Below are 16,487 nucleotides of genomic sequence, written 5' to 3'. Positions count from 1 at the left end.
TAAATATAATTAAGTTTTTTGATTTCATGTACAATCAAAGTAAATTTTACTATAATAATCTTAATTATATTTGATGATGCTTTCAATATTAAATATTTTTAAATTAAATTAAGAGACTAAAAGTAATGTCCCGTCAGTGTAAATTTTTTTTACACCATCATCCAATAGAATTATAACATTTTGTCATGTCATACCAGTATTTTAAAATTAAACTCATGATTTGGCGGGATATACGTCTCTGATTGATTCACAGTTAAGTGCCACGTAATCTACTTTATTTGTTTGTAAACAATATATGCTGATATATAACATAACTAACATTCTCAAAGTGTAAATCTTAGTGACACATGCATTTATCTTTCATTGATGGTTATATTTCTCTTATTTTAAATGTAACATTCAATTAGACAAATAATGTCAACAAATTATTCGCCATTTTGGCTTATAATGACAATGATAAAATGAATTTTATGCAGGGACAATCTTGTAGCTCTCTCTGTTGAATGAGCCAATAAAAAATATTCTGACAAACAGAATGTGTCTTTTTATTGATTTTCCTTCAAAACTTGATACCTGAGCCTTTATTTCAGGTGACAGTTATTCATAGCAAAAGTTTGAAGATTCTTCCATTTGTGTCTTCATGGATGTGTTTTTCCATCTCTTTTGATAACCATTCATCATGAAATTAAATCATTGTGCCGTTGTTTATTACCGAGTTTTTTAACACCACCGTGATCCCTGATCGAATATAAAACCCCTCGCACGATCTATCAGCCTCCTGCACATTCTACGCCCCAAAAACAATTATCATTAATTTGATTTCAGAGAAGTATATGACAAATAGTGGAGAAAGTAGAGAATTAAGACTTACTTCTTTGTTTGCAATTATTACATTGTTTCCAATTCTTGCGTTTTTGTCGATTATACAATTCCTGCATAGAGATTCAGTCATGATATAGAGTTACATGTATACCAAATCTATAGAAATGACAAAACATGAGAGAAAAAACATGTGTAAATCCGACATAGAATATCATTCGGATCCGTCTTATTTTGTTGATCAAGTGAAACTTGCTATAGAACTTAAAATTCATTGATGGTGCGTCGATCCAATGAACAGCATAATCATATGCCATGTAACCGAGTTCATGAATGGTTTTATACAGTGTGAAATTATGACAGCATTTTCGGGTTTTAGGATTCTTACATAATTTTCGTGTTCTTGCCTATGCCTATCGGAACGTCCCCCACTGCTAAAAGAGACGCGATTTCAGCCTCTGTTTGATAATAGTCAGCGCCCATCATCAAGGTATCCTGTAACGCGATTGTAAACGTGATAACATGGCTTCATGTCAGTCGTGTTAAAAGAAGTTGAGCAGATAGATTTTTTTTTACCTTTAGCTGCACTCCAGAATCGAGTCTCGAGCGAATTCCAACTATGGAATGCTCAACCATGCACTCTCTTAAAAAACAACCATCTGAAATCAAAGAATTAATCACCTACAATAGATGTTATTTCACACTCATTAGGCTCCATTAGAAACATAAAAGGTTGGTTATATTACATGGACTAAAATCTTCACTTCTACCTGACATTTCTCCATTTTAGTTGGGGGTAGGAACCGAGGACACGTAAAAATAGGCTTTGACTGATCATATAACTGAAACTTTGGTGGCTTCGACATGGAAGAAGAAGAAATTGCAATTTGTATAAACTTGTTGATCGATGATACCGGTAACTTATAAATACTAAAAGACCTACCTGGTCCATAAGCGCCAAGTTTGCATCATAGAAAGATTTTATAGTCCCAATATCTTCCCAATAACCACTGAAAAGACATGCCTGTGATGAAATACAAGGGCCAACCTTGATTGTTTACTATAAAAACAGAATATTTGGTGACAAAATACTTCCGCAAAACAACTCGTAATACTCGAGTAGTTTTTACTTAGAGAAACTACCTGGACTTTAAAATCTTTTAGAGCCTTCGGAAGGACCTCGGATCCGAAATCATTTGCATTAGGATAACAGTTCCTGAAATTTATTACCAAAGAAAACTGAAAATCGCATCATACTTATCTGAATTGAACTTTGGAAAATATCATAAGTTAATTAATTACCTGAGAAGTTTGCGAAGAACGTCTAGTTTAAACACGTATATACCCATTGATGCGATATATGGAAGCTTCCTTGCTTCTTGAGCTGATAATCCAAAAACAGTTGTATCTACATGCTACGAGAACAGGTAGAGAAATCAGAAACGGGTGATTTCAGATTGAAAACCGGCGCTTTTATATAGTTATAGTATATTACATTTCAATTTTTTAAGAGGAAATTGGAAAAATAACAACCATAGATCTTAAAAACTCTCCCTTGGGTTTTTCCATGAATCGGCGTATCTGTCCTCTTTCGTCGACCTTCACCAGTCCAAAATCAGAGGCACGACTACGAGTGAAAAAAAGAAGAAAATGTGAACATCTAAAAAACCGAATGAGTAAAAGGTCATAGAGGAAACTTTACTTAGATTACCTGCCATCCACTGGGAGACACGATACCGATATATCAGCGCATGAATTAATGTGCTTCTGCAGATTTTAGATCAGTTGTCATGTGAAACATTCACAATGAAAGTGAATCTTCAAATGCGAGTCAAAATTAACAGCTAATAATACCAACCTTCACTAATTCCATGTAATCCATTCGATAGAGCTGATCACCACACAATATCAGAATGTTCTCGATGCTTTTATGCTCAGCATCCTAAACTCAAGTTCCAGAAGCTTATTCAGTTTTCTGGTAGACGAAAATAATATCCTGCGAAATCTACAATAGTATGAACATGAAAACTAACTATGCATACCTCAAACAACCAAAGGAACCGTCTTACAGCATCGGCCGTACCCTGAAACCACTTATTCCCTGATTCGCCGAGTGTTTGCGATGCTGCCAATACCTACCATATAAAACTTTTAGTCCGTATACATCAAGAGAAAGTAAAAAATATAACTCACAGTAACAAAAGAAGGTGCACCTCGATAAAACTACCGCCACAGTTGACGCCACCTCCCAAATTATACGTTCGAGCAATGTGGCGGTTGAGGGACTGAGAATTGAACTGTGTAAGGACGTAAATTTTGCTAATTCCACTATTAATACAATTGCTCATTGGTATGTCCACCAGCCTATAACATCCTCCGAATGGCACCTAAGAAACACGCGAAGAACATAAAATGACACGCACATATTAGCGAATTCAAGCCTAGTTCTGGAAGAACATAACAAATCGCAAGGACTAGTGAACTCAATAGTTTACAGCAGGTTTAGCCCTTTTTTGAGTAAGGGGAAATAGACGAGTTCCTGCTCCACCACCTAAAATGATCGATGCAACAGTCTTTGGATTGGCTTCTTCTTCAGCGAAAATTGTTGATTGTAGGGTCTGAAATGTAACATTATTTAAGCAAATTCATATTCAATATATATCATTAGTGATCAAGTTCAATCAAAACAAAGAAGCTACCAGGTTGAGAAACATGATAGAGCCTAACAACGAGAAAATTGCACTGATTCTACGATACACTTTATATAGTAATCATAACTAACTTGTAACTACCTTAAACAATATTTAACTAATTCTAACAATAGCAGAAACATAGCATTGTCAAATAACTTAGATATTAATTAAGAGGCAGAATGAAAGTGAATATACCATAAAATTGTTTGCCACATCGGCAAGAGTAGAAGTAGCCAAAAATCTTCTATTCGTCTTTCTTTGTACAACACTTACGAATTTTCCATACGAAAAATCAAATGTTGCATTCTTTGAATGCAACTTGCTACCAGAGAATGAAGAAGACAGAATCCTGTCACGGTCGAAGAATGGCTTCTTTGAACTTAATAACATAGAAATCCCATGCAACTCACTCGCCATCATCATTACAAAATTTCCATACACTGAGAAAACTATCTTCGATTTTTCTTTCAAGCAAGTTATTATTTAAAGTCCAAAAGTTTACTGGTACAAGATTATCTAAAATATTGAAAACAAAAACTAATAAATAACAAAGCCTGTACAAGCAGAAAAGGAAGAGAAACATGTGTAAATGATATTAACTTAATTAAGAAACATCAAAAGATCCTTCAATAAAAGCAATGCACAAGAGAACAGAAAAAGAGGGAAATTAAAGCAAGAGCATAGTTTGTAATATTTTTTATTTTATTGTGTTTCCACCTCATGTTGTTTGATTATGAATTTAAAAGAATTAATTAAAGCAAAGTTGGTTTCCTCAATGTAGAGCAAGGAATGGCTTAATACACAAAACCAACATGGAAACCATCAGACAATATAGTACACAAAACAAACTTAGTTGTAAGTTTCTAAAGATTCTCAGCAGCTTACACTACACTTAAAGCTAAATTGCATCTTTATTATTCCTAAATGCAGGTTGTTTCCATCCTCTTTTGTGATTAATTTAATCATTAATTAAAGTCTCATACTTTTAAAATCAATTAATCAGAAACTTAGTACTTTCTTTTAACATAAAAATCGATTATAGTAACAAATTTAATGCATATAGTCCTCCTCGTACATTACTTTAATTTTACATCTTTCTTTACACCTCTTTTTCTTTTAAAATCCTCACCACTCACTTTACAGCTTACTTCTTCACTCTTTTTTGGAGGTGTTTTTTTTTTGTTAATCAATGTTTAGAGGCATCATTTGTCAACAAGTCAAACAAACCCCCGACTCTTTCTTCACGAGACCGACATTTTTATTATTAAAATATTGAAATGTAATAAGATACAATTATTGATGAATGTTGTGAAGTACTCCTTTCGGTCCTTCAAAAAACTTCCAAACAACCATTGATATAAGAATACAGTATCTTCCTTTACAGGCTAGAACTCAGTTTGGTAATCAGAAATTACTCCTTCGAGCTTTTTTATTCTATACACATGCCTTATTCCAGAGCCAGCTTCTGATGACATACAGTTACAGATAGAAGCTGACTACAGGATGATGCTCTCCCTGAGACAGCAGTTTGCAAAGTAGCAAGAGTGTTGCTACACGCAGCATCGAGAAAAGAAGTAATCGGGGGAGAAACTGGAACATCAAATGCCAACTGTACATCAACATGATCAAAAGTATTAACATACTATTTATCTATTCTTAGATTGTTACATAGATGATCAAGCTCTGGTCTGGCATCCATCCACGCGGCGAATTCTGTATCGGCGGGAGACGTGCAGTAGAGATACGATGTGAATGTGATAAGAAAAAAATATCGCCTGCAAGAAAAGGAATGATTATAAAAACATTAAGTCTATATGGTGCACACATAAAAAAATTTATGTAATTACCACTCACAAATCCAATAATCTGTGTACTTCAAATTTTCTACTTTTTTCCAATGTTTGACATTAAGTGCAAGATCAACATGTTAGTTTGTTGTGATTTAGTGGTTACATTGATAATTGATAGTGCTAACTTCACACTGGTGTTAATCAAAGTAAACCTTACAACAATAAATAACTTTTTTTAAGATCATTTTATTCATAGATTCACCATTGTCTTTAAAGTTTGTAACATGTAACATTTTTCATACTCCATCAAAATGCATTTTATATTAATATTTGATTTGCTTTTCAAAGAAACCTAATTATTTTTTTATTACAAAGTATTTTAATTTTCTATAGTTTAACATGCAAAAGATATAAACAACAATTAGCAACACTTCTAGGGCTGGATTGAGCAAAATAAACTATTATAAAGTCAGTTGCTTAAATGTCTGTATCAATTCCTGCACCCGTGTCAACCAAACCCCACACGCTACATCTATAGGCCCCATCAGCGTACGCGAGGGTGTGAATAATTCTTCTCATACCTTTTCGAGAAAATAAATTAATAACCATCGGTAGGCATCATGAGAACATTTCTGTAAGTGAGGCATGTAAATGTACCTCAAAGCCTTGATACCCATGTCCATAAGATATGCACGCTCCTCGTCATCAACATCAGTAAGCTTCTCAAATTCTCTATTGTAATAAAGAATATCATCTCGTATATGCCCTGCGCCTGCACACCTATTAAGAAGAAGAAGAAAAAAATCAGTGCCTTCAACTAAAAACCAATAACTAGCATCTTAAACTATGTTGACAAATCAAACTTCCCCAGCAGGTAAATGATGCAAAAGCTATTATAAAACTAAAAGATAGGGGTGATACCATGTTTCAAACAGCATACATTCCTCATCATAGAGAACATAATCTATCTACTCTAATGTTGAATGCATTTCCATACAGGTAATAAAAAATGGTTAGTAAAGCTTATAATCAAACTTTTTTGACAACCTTTCAATGACAATGTCAACATCTGCTTTGCTTTGGGGGCCATGTGCGAGGACTCTTGTAAGGTTCAAAATGTCACGATAGTCGCCCATCCTGAGTGCTGTTTCATTAGAAGCTCGAGAATGCAAATTCTCTTCAGTCACTGCAGATGTATCAGGACCAAATGATGACCGCAGGACTTCTGATGTAAAGTTTGCATCTGCACCAAGTCTAATACAAATGATGGCCATTGCATATGCGACTCCACCAAAGCCTGTGTGTGATACAAAGAGGTAATTCCCTGCAGAGCTACAATGAAGCAAGAGTTTAGAAATACATTGTAATATCTAAATGAAGAATAACTTAAAAGATTAACAATTGAGTTTGCAGTTTCTAGATGGTATGCACAGACAAGCAGGGAACATATTCATAACAATGCCACTATAGCATGCACTGCAACTAAAAAGGTCAGATATGACCATATAGTTTTACAAGACAAACCAAGACAAGAATCCCATGACTGCATTTGGGAGACAAAGCAAGAGAGCCAAATTATCAACAATCATAGGTTGTTAACAATTCTATGATATGATTGTTAATAATTCTATGTACACACTGTTTAGAATGGAGACTTACTCATCTTGACAGTACTGTATTGCATCGACGTCGGAGGCCAGGGCATCTCTCTCTCTTGTTAAGGGTATCCTCCGATAGACAATATCATATCCATCATCTTTTAGAAAAGAATAAACTTCTGCTGGTGTCTTCACATCATCTGCCAGAATATTTTCCCAGTATCCAACCACAGAAGACTGGTTTGTTGAGGGGTCATATTCTTCACGGTGTAGTAGCATTCGCCCACCAGACTCTTTAATCTCAGCCAATATGTCTTCTTTCATCCGTGCCTCCATGTGTTCAACCTGCATTTTAAGTTACCATCAGTTGTGCAACACAATTACTTTTGTAATATGTTCCAAGAAACAAACTATTGTACAAGATGGCTCACCGCAGGACCGGTGATTCCGACATGTTTTAGTGTATCAACATGTTTGTTTAACTCCCTAAGAACAAAGGGAACACAGTTGATATAAACAATCGCTTCTTCTCTTACATCGGTCAATATAACTTTTTGAGCAGTGAAACCAGGTTTAGACTTAGCATCCAAGTAGTTTAGCATCTCCTTGGCCCCAGAGATGGTTGGAGTTGCCATGCAATACACAGGGTATTCATCAACCTGAAAAAAATGGCATTCTCACGGTCATCATACCACTTATAAATCAATGGACAATGACATGAAATTTGATAATGCAAAATGCTGTCAGCAAATCAAGTTTATATTTTATTATTGTTAGCTGGTTCTCAAAGTTATAGGTCAACAGTGATTTTATATATTTGTCGACTACTCAATTGTCAAACCATGTTGCAATTATATATAAAATACTCTTTAATTTGAAAGTATTACTATCATATAATACATGCCATGATATGTTAATATTTTTCAAAATATAAATATATGCTAAAATTATCTGCATTTCAAATACTGTACGATTGGAAGCAATATCGACTAAAGTAAATTATCACACAGTGCAATGTACTTGTAAAACACCAGATAACAATATTTTCTAAATAAACTTTTCACCATCAAACATATTAAAGATGCCAATTCTACCTACACTTGGATGATCCGGTAGGTCCCCACTGGACGTGTAGCCTTACCCTCTGGCATCACAAATTTTATGATAGTTAGTTTCTCTAGCAATACTTTCATATATAAAATACCTTATAAACATGAGGTGCACCACGTATTTGTATATGATTGGAAGTTCTCTGTCCAGGAAAGAAATACATTTTAAGTATGGAGCCCTTCCCCAAAACAGAACCATTTCTTGTTTTGACAGTAGCCTCCATCACTGCATCTCCATGCTGAGACTCTTGTGATTCTCTCAACTCCTCCTAAAATTTAAATTGGCATTATTGAAGCAATTCTACATTGAATTTTGAAAAAATAATCATTTGAGTATAAAACATTTACAGGGACAGTGAAAAATCTCCCGGGTCTTAATCTGATGCTCCATTTCATAGCCTGTACCTCTGGCCTCTGACGCAACCAAACCTTAAATGTCATTTTGGAATCTCCTTGTCCACAAAACCCATCGAATGCTTCGCTTCCAAGATATGCTGCAAAAGCAATTAGACGGAAATACCGTTCCAAGTACTCAGCGCTGCGATTTAAAGCCACCCTCCTTACCCTAGGTTCAACATGCTGTTGATTAAATACTTTTCTATATTGTAGAACAGCTTGACGAATGTTTTGGAGTGCAGAACATCTATCAATAACAGCATCTAAGGCCTCTCGGCATTCAACACCATTATCAAATAATGTGGTTATCTTCCATAACAAGAGAATGTCGTTTATACCAAAAACACGGTTTTGTTTCCCGTCCATCTTCATTTGTGAAGTATTGGAGGTCAATGCAGTGACACATCCCCCAGCTTCATCTCCGCTTGAAGAACCGCTATTTGATTGTTCTTGGGTCATATCATCACTCAATATTTTAATGGGCCTACCAATATCAATGCGAAGTTTCACAAGGCAGGCTATGACAGTACCAGTAGTAGTCCTTCCCCGGCCCATCTATTAAATCAATAAGATATTAGCAGCTATAAATGAAAAGGAGAAAAATACAAGAACTAGTGATGAACGTATTCATAAAAGAATAAAGCGTATGAGATCAAAGAATAAAAAATTACCTGACAATTGAAAACAAAAGAAGTGTCCTTTGCAGCAGAAGCAATATTAATTGCCAAAGTATCAAAGTCAGAACGTTTAGGAGCTTTTCCGTCAGTGATGGGTACACGTGCATACTTAATGGGAAACCCATCAGCTTCCAGGCTTTTGAAAACTTCAAGTGGGGTTTGAATCACGTCAGAGGTAACATGCTCCCAAGCATCAAATATATGTCCATCATCTGTTTCATGAATAACCATTATGGCATTGCTATATTGTTTAGCTTCCCTTAAAATGTCTACTTTTAACCGTGCTTCCATTTTCTCAACTCTTTCACGGCCAATACCCTGAAAGAACAAATTACAGCTTCCAATTCACCAATAATAGGAGGAAAGAATACCAAAGTAATATGAAATTCAAAGAAGCATCTAATGACATCACGATTTCAACTTATTTGACAATTAATTAAGCATTAGTTGATCATGTATATATTAACAAAATCCTGAGTTTTACAGCACGTAGAGGCTTGACAAATATTCAGCAAGCAGGTAGATTATGGGACTGTGTCATTTCATGTATTAGCTATTCCTCAGCATAATAGATATCCTTTATTACATTAGACTATCTCACAACTATAATGAGCCAATTTTTCTGACAACAACATCTATTTTGCCATCCCCTTTCATAACTTCAAATTTATTGAAAAGATATGTCAAATGCAATGTTTACCGTGTACTCTAACATGTTTTTGTATGGTCTTTCAACTTCACGAAGAACAAATGGCTTCCCATTGATGTAAATCACAGGCTCTTCTCTCATGTTGTGCCAAAGTATTGGGTGTCCACCATTAGTGCTGCCAATTCTTTGAATGACTGATCGGATACCATCAACAGTTGGATTCGCAACACCAAAAACTGGAAATCCAGGAATTTGTCGGAAATTAGGAGCACCGTCTACTCTCTCTGGCAAACTTGGATTTTGGCATCCAGGACAGTGATCACTTTTAAGAACAGTTTGACTACCAAGAACCTCACCCTTTCTCAAGGCAGCAACCATACCCATCTCAGAAGGCCGGACATCAGTTGATTCATCTATCTTCTTTAAAAATGGTTTCGAACTTGAATATCCAAGTGCACCCATTGGATCTCTCCTGAGTAACCTGCAGTGCCAATTGTCATGAGTCATGCCAAATGCATTGGTGATCAGAACCTCGGACCACATATAAAAGATTATGTCGGAAAGTCAAATCGAGCTCGGTTCAGTAACAATCATGATCATTGCTAGATTACAATTCACTAGTCAAACTCAGTTTGACTCAATACTTATAAATCCACACTCCACAAGCTTAATGAAGAAAAATCAAAAAAGAAAAGTTACAAAACATAGACCTCACGGAGTGAATAAAGTTTTAACCTGCGAATAATGCTGTAGAGTTCAGGCCTAGCTCTCATCCAATCAGAAAAACTACTTTGACCAGCAGTACTAGAGTGGAGTATATCCCTTTCTGAATGAAGGTACACAGCAAAACATATTAAAAAGTAGTATCTCTCCAAGTACTCCACAAAAAAGGAAAGTGATGCCTCCCTTTTCATCTCATCTGGCTGTCGTAGAATGCTATTGCGATAGGTGCCAATTGCTTCACGCAGATTCTGAAGTTCATGAAAGGCAAGGATTAAATGAGGCAATTTAGAAAAATATGAAGATTCAACCCACAAGATACATGGAAAGAAATTCAAAACATTCAAAGAGACTGTAGAAACAACCAGAAAAAAAGTTATTTTGAGTAACACAAGATCAAAACATTAAAAAGAAACCTGCATTGAAGCACATTTGTCAATGACTTTGTCCACTTGTCTTTTCCCGTCAACACCACCCTGAAGAATGTTAGCAAATTAGAATAACAAGAATAAATTCTCATTTTATTCAAGAAATATCAAATTTAATGTCAGTACCTCTAACACCCGAATTAAGCTTCTTATAACCGCATATTCTCCCCTGCAAATTGCCTCCTCTGAGCTTGGCAAATGGTCAGCAACATTGGTCATAGATTGAAAAATTCTACCAATCGAATTGCTTCTTGGAATCCCTATATAATAACATAAAAGTAATATTTTTGTTAGTGGAAAATCCTCTGATACACTTTATGACTTAAAATTAATGATAAAAGAGCAAAAATAAATTAAAGGAACTCATGGAAAAGGCCATGCTGATTTACGAGAAATCAACATTCATTTATATTAACTAAAAACTGGAATGTATGTCCGTATGCTCGTATTGATGCAATAATGAGCAAAATAGTCTTTTGAAGTATAAGAGTTCCATAATTTTTGTAATTAAACAGCAAAATAAATAAGCTTTCAATCGGATGCTGAATGTCCAACAATCATAATCTTATATTCAAATTTCTGGGATGAAAAATGCCATAAATAATAGAAAATAAACAACAAAATCAGAGAAACTGACAGAAAAAAACAGAAAAGTTGAGTGAATAAATTAATAGAAATACCAGAGGCCCCAATTCGATTGAGGTACATCAGAGTTGCGATGACCATTCCAGTTGTCGTTCGTCCACGCCCCATTTGACAATTAAAAATTATTTCTGTATTGACATTAGCTTGAGAGATTTTATGTACCTAAAAATCAAAGAATAAGATCAGCTAAGTTACAACAAATCATTGGTTTCACGAAACTTATTAAACAAAGGAGTTTTCTAAGTTAATAAGTGAGTTCAGATTATGATGCATGACGGTAGCATAAAATGAAAAGTGATTTAAAAGAAAGACGGATCATTATTTTCTCTCAAAAACAAATTCATGCAAACAAAACTTACCAAAATATCAAAATCCAGTTCCTTAGGCGATTTTTCATCCGTTACAGGAACACGTTCATAATCAACAAGGTATCCCTCCTTTTGCAATTCCTCATACACCTATAAAAAATAAAATGACTTTGAAGCAATATTTAGCAGGAAAAACTTATTTGATACTCACATTTCCATTCTAAACAAATTTCACTAATACCTCCAACGGCGTCTCGACAGAATCACGTGACACGGGTTCCCATTGGTCCACCATCTGACCATCAGGCAGCTCATCCGTCACAAGGATCTTATTACCATACCTGTTACATCAACATAAAAATAAGATTCGTCGTAAGAAATTAAAACAACCATCAAATCCGCACGAAAAGTTAGCAACGAATACAGAGTGGCCCCAAAGAAATACCTTCTAGCTTCCAACATGATGTCTTCTTTCAAACGAGCTTCCATTTGTTCCACCCTATCCCTATTAATTCCCTGATTGATTAAAAGTCCGACATAAGTTATCCGCCATAAGCCCAAAATAGTTTTACTGAAGCAGTAATTCACTCAAATCAAACCTAAAAAGTGCTTAACCGCAATTGCAGCCGCAGAGTATTAAATATTTTGAATCCTTCTACAACCATACCGCAACTACAGTCACATCGACCGCATTGTTTGAAATTTTTCTTCAATATCAATAATCACACAACCACAATTCAAAACCTAAAAAAAACTTGTAAACTGACATCAAAGAACTTAAATCAACAGCTTATACCGTATACTCAAGGTTGGAGAATGGTCTCTCCACATCTCGCAACACAAAAGGTCTGCCATTAATGTACACAAGCTGATTTCAACAAAGAAAGAAACAATGTCAATACATATCATAGCATTCTCATTATTAATCACCATTTCATCCTAATTACCAACAACAAAAAAATGAAGAAAAAAATAACTACCTTAAATTTAACTAAATTTCTACTTATCCATAAGCAATTTTTAAAGAAAATTATAAAATATAAAACAAAAGAAGCAAGCTATTAGTTAGTATACCGGTTCTTCGCGAAGACTAATCCAAAGAACTTGCTGTCTTTTCCGGCGAGCACCAATGTGATTAAGAACATTTCGGATTCCATCAACGGTCGGTATTGCAACACCATGAACATGCAAAGACTCAGCCTGTCGATAATTCGGAGCACCTTCGATCTGCGGAGTGAGAAGCTTATTCTGGCAACCAGGAAAATGGTCGCTCTTCAGAATCGTCTTCTTTCCAAGCACAGAACCTCCTCGCATTCTCATCACTTCCTCTGGTTCCTTCACTATCCTCAACATCTTCAACTTCCACAATCACTCCACTCACTTCTTCTTCAAACAACGCACCAATGCAGAATTGCGAACTACTGTAATGTGAATTTATATACACTGTCAACTTCACAGAGATTTCGGTGTTTGGATTCTGAAGCTTCAATGGTAGTACCTACCAAAAACCCTTTTTCTAACCGCAACGTGAAAAGCGTGAGCAAGAAGATAAACGTGTCTGCGTCTTGTGATGTGATTGAACTTAAAAACACTAATCACTGTTTAACTTTTTTAATTAGTTACTAATTGAATAGAATAAATATGTTTAGCGTGTAGTATATTCTCTTGTGTTAATTTATTAAGTAACGGTTTGTTTAGAAAGCGTGTTTGTTTGGACGGTTATGCTGTGGATATTCTGTTATCTTTATTGCCACGTTGGCATTGGATGTGAGTTTATTAACGGAAGCTACTCTTTTTACTTTCCTTGTAAATGGGAACATGATTTCGATTCAATTTAAATATGCTCTGTGTTTTCTTCTCTTATAACGGTATATACTGTGGATAAGGTTGAACAAAAATAATGATGTGTACAATTTGTGAATTTTTTTTTTTTTGTGAGCTAGTAATTCTTATAGATATACGTGTATGTATATGTCAAGTAATATACACAATATAATAATTAAAATTTATCTATTAATGTAAAAGAAACAGATCTCATGTTTTTCAGAAAAGAACATATATGTTTACTATAAAAATATAATTTATTTTACTAACTTATAACTTATTTAAATACTATTTTAATATTTTTTCTTCCATTTTTATAATTTTGCTTTTATTTTTTATAATTTAATTTAATTTAAAATAAAATAATTATATAATAAATTTTATTTATATCATTTTAATTAAACCATTAATTTTATAAAATACTTCAATCAAACACCAATTATTTGGTATAAATTATAAACCATCAATCATCAGTAATTAATTATAAATTATTAATTAATTTATCTATGAATAATTGAATTTGGACATTAGATAACATAATTTTGTTTTAGAATAGTAAATTTGTCTGTAGATGGAAGAAAAGAATTATCAAAGGATGGGTCATATTATTTGATGATAGAAGTGAGATACTTATCATGCAGGGTCATTTGTTAAATGGAAGTATATGTATGTTAGTTGGGGAGATGGGGTGATTCTTCTTAATTTAATGCTTAATGTTATTCATATATTCTTCTTATCTTTATGAAAATGTTTGTGAAGGTTTGGAAGAAGTTAATTAGAATTTAGAGAAGGTTTCTTTCAAATGGTGTAAAGGGTGTGTTAAAGATTTTTTGGATTAAGTAGTGTGATATCTTCAAACCTAAGGGAAAAAATGGTTTGGGGTTTGGGATCTATGATTAGTTAATTTGGCCCTTTGGGCCAATTGTGTTGAGAAATAAGTGAGTTTTAAGTATCATATTGCTTGAAAAAGTTAAAGGTTGAGTACTTTATAAGTGAGATGACTCATATACCTAATGCCATAAGGTTTTTTGATGAATATGTGATGTCTCTCTCACTTGTTTGGGTGAGTCTTTTACCTAATGTGGATGTTTCCCTTCATGATGACTCCATCAGTGGTATCAAAGTCGATGGTTCGAGTAAGAGACCGACTCAATCGAAAACCTTTTTGACAATGTGGTGGTCAGATAACGTATCGCATTGAAACTCCTGTGATGTGGTAAGAGTGTCAACGACAATACACGTGTATGTGGATGAAAGAACTTCTGCTTTAGGGGAGCATATTGGATGAACTCACACTTGAGGGAAGATTGTTGAGAAATAAGTGTGAGTTGTAAGTCTCGCATTAGTTGAAAAAATGATTGTTGGGAATTTTATAAATGAGATGACCCGTATACTCAATGCCTTAAGTTTTTGGTGAATATTTGGTATCTCTCTCACTTGTTTGGTGAGTCTTTGACTCAAAGTGGATGTTTCCACTCATTATGATTCATCAAAATGGAGGTGGAGGTTGGTCTTTGGTGTTTAAGGTCTCTGTTGTGAGATTATAGTTGTTACATATAGCACTCTAGTTATCTCATGATTAATGGGGGGTCAATCGTAGGGTTTTTGTTATGCAACCATTTAGTGAAAATGAGTGTCTTTTCCTGAGATCTAAGGAAGAAGATCCCTCTTATTAGTTTGTTGATAAAATTAATAAGAGAGTGAGATCAGGTCTTCACATTTCTTTTTGGACTAACCCTTGGTTTCAATCCACCCTTTAAGTTTAGATTTTCGAGGCTTTTTGGTATTTATGATAAAAAAAAAGTGGTATGAAAGAGAAATTGGTTGTTGAAAGGACGATGTTCTGGTTTGGCGCCTAAGGTAGAAGATTTTTTCGTCTATAAGGAGGAGTGGGTTGTCAACCTTCATTATGTTAGAGACAAATGGTTGCAGCATCATGTTAGGGATGGGGTGTTTTTGTCATCCTTAGCTATTTCAACCCAACTTGAGCTTTTTATCCATTCTTCTATCTCTCCCTAGAATGATGACTTGACCCTCCCCCTCGTCTGGGTTAGTTGGACTCCTTCAATAGTTGTGATTTTTTATCAACTTCTACAAGATAAAATCTTTTTATGAGAAATTTGTTTAAGTGTAAGGTTATAGTTGATCCAGTTAATATTTTATGTTCTATATGTAGGAAGATGGTAGAGTTCATTTCTCATTTGTTTATTACTTATGAGGTTTCGACGCGTGCTATATAACTTTTAGGTGGTTGGGATTGGCTATTAGTCCTTCCTAAAGATCATAAGTCTCTTTTTGAATTAGTTATCTCTATGGATGGTAGATTTAGGGTTAGACATGGGCTTACTGTGACATGGGTTTACTATTATTGTAATTGTATCTCTGTGTGTCTAATATGATCACACATGGTGTATATTTATATGCAAATAGGGAATATACAATAGGAAATAATATCAATTACAGTTATGACTAATTGAATATCAATCAATACTAATTGATTGATAACATATTCTTAACACTCCCCCTCAAGCCGGATCGTATATATTGTATGATCCGAGCTTGTTACAAATATAATTCACTCGAGAACCCTTGAGAGACTTGGTAAACATATCAGCCAATTGATCTTCAAATTTGACAAATTCCGTGGTTATTTCTCCCGACAGTACCTTATCTCTTACATAGTGACAATCCATTTCTGTATGTTTGGTTCGTTCATGGAAAACCGGATTGGACGCAATGTGGAGTGCCGCTTGATTGTCGCATATGAGTTTTGTGTTCTGAAGGTCACCGAACCTAAGTTCTGAGAGCAAATTCTTAAGCCAAGCAAGTTC

The 16,487-nt window shown here is 34.6% G+C and overlaps 2 protein-coding genes across 3 annotated transcripts; both read right to left on the bottom strand.

Moving 5' to 3' along the window:
• Nucleotides 1-329: 329 nt before the first annotated feature.
• On the bottom strand, nt 330-4,546 carry LOC127132520 (glucose-1-phosphate adenylyltransferase large subunit 1). The gene is made up of 15 exons (XM_051061481.1): nt 3,708-4,546; nt 3,315-3,437; nt 3,033-3,206; nt 2,862-2,954; nt 2,678-2,761; nt 2,531-2,586; nt 2,353-2,446; nt 2,122-2,234; nt 1,963-2,035; nt 1,763-1,843; nt 1,590-1,676; nt 1,396-1,500; nt 1,208-1,314; nt 872-932; nt 330-787 (listed from the first exon to the last, which is right to left on the bottom strand). The coding sequence occupies exons 1-15, from the start codon at nt 3,933-3,935 to the stop codon at nt 686-688; spliced, it is 1,581 nt and encodes a 526-aa protein (XP_050917438.1). The 5' UTR covers nt 3,936-4,546; the 3' UTR covers nt 330-685.
• Nucleotides 4,547-4,782: 236 nt separating this feature from the next.
• LOC127132519 (uncharacterized) lies at nt 4,783-13,460 on the bottom strand. 2 transcript variants are annotated; one of them, XM_051061480.1, is made up of 18 exons: nt 12,907-13,458; nt 12,629-12,700; nt 12,278-12,348; nt 12,074-12,173; nt 11,884-11,982; nt 11,560-11,686; nt 11,006-11,139; nt 10,868-10,927; nt 10,467-10,702; nt 9,783-10,212; nt 9,077-9,400; nt 8,358-8,960; nt 8,105-8,278; nt 7,332-7,559; nt 6,962-7,245; nt 6,350-6,634; nt 5,960-6,082; nt 4,783-5,287 (listed from the first exon to the last, which is right to left on the bottom strand). In XM_051061480.1, exons 1-18 carry the CDS (start codon nt 13,183-13,185, stop codon nt 5,155-5,157), a joined length of 3,762 nt encoding a protein of 1,253 aa, XP_050917437.1. In that variant the 5' UTR covers nt 13,186-13,458; the 3' UTR covers nt 4,783-5,154. The 2 variants fall into 2 exon arrangements, 1 of the variants encoding a protein (XP_050917437.1); XR_007806747.1 differs by lacking the exon at nt 4,783-5,287 and having other exon boundaries at nt 6,350-6,626; nt 12,907-13,460.
• Nucleotides 13,461-16,487: the final 3,027 nt, after the last annotated feature.

Source organism: Lathyrus oleraceus, chromosome 3 (genome assembly GCF_024323335.1).
Source record: "Lathyrus oleraceus cultivar Zhongwan6 chromosome 3, CAAS_Psat_ZW6_1.0, whole genome shotgun sequence".
In the NCBI taxonomy this organism is placed as follows: Eukaryota; Viridiplantae; Streptophyta; class Magnoliopsida; order Fabales; family Fabaceae; genus Lathyrus; species Lathyrus oleraceus.
The sequence above is the reverse complement of the archived record's forward strand: the minus strand, read 5'-3'. Positions and strand labels throughout refer to the sequence as shown.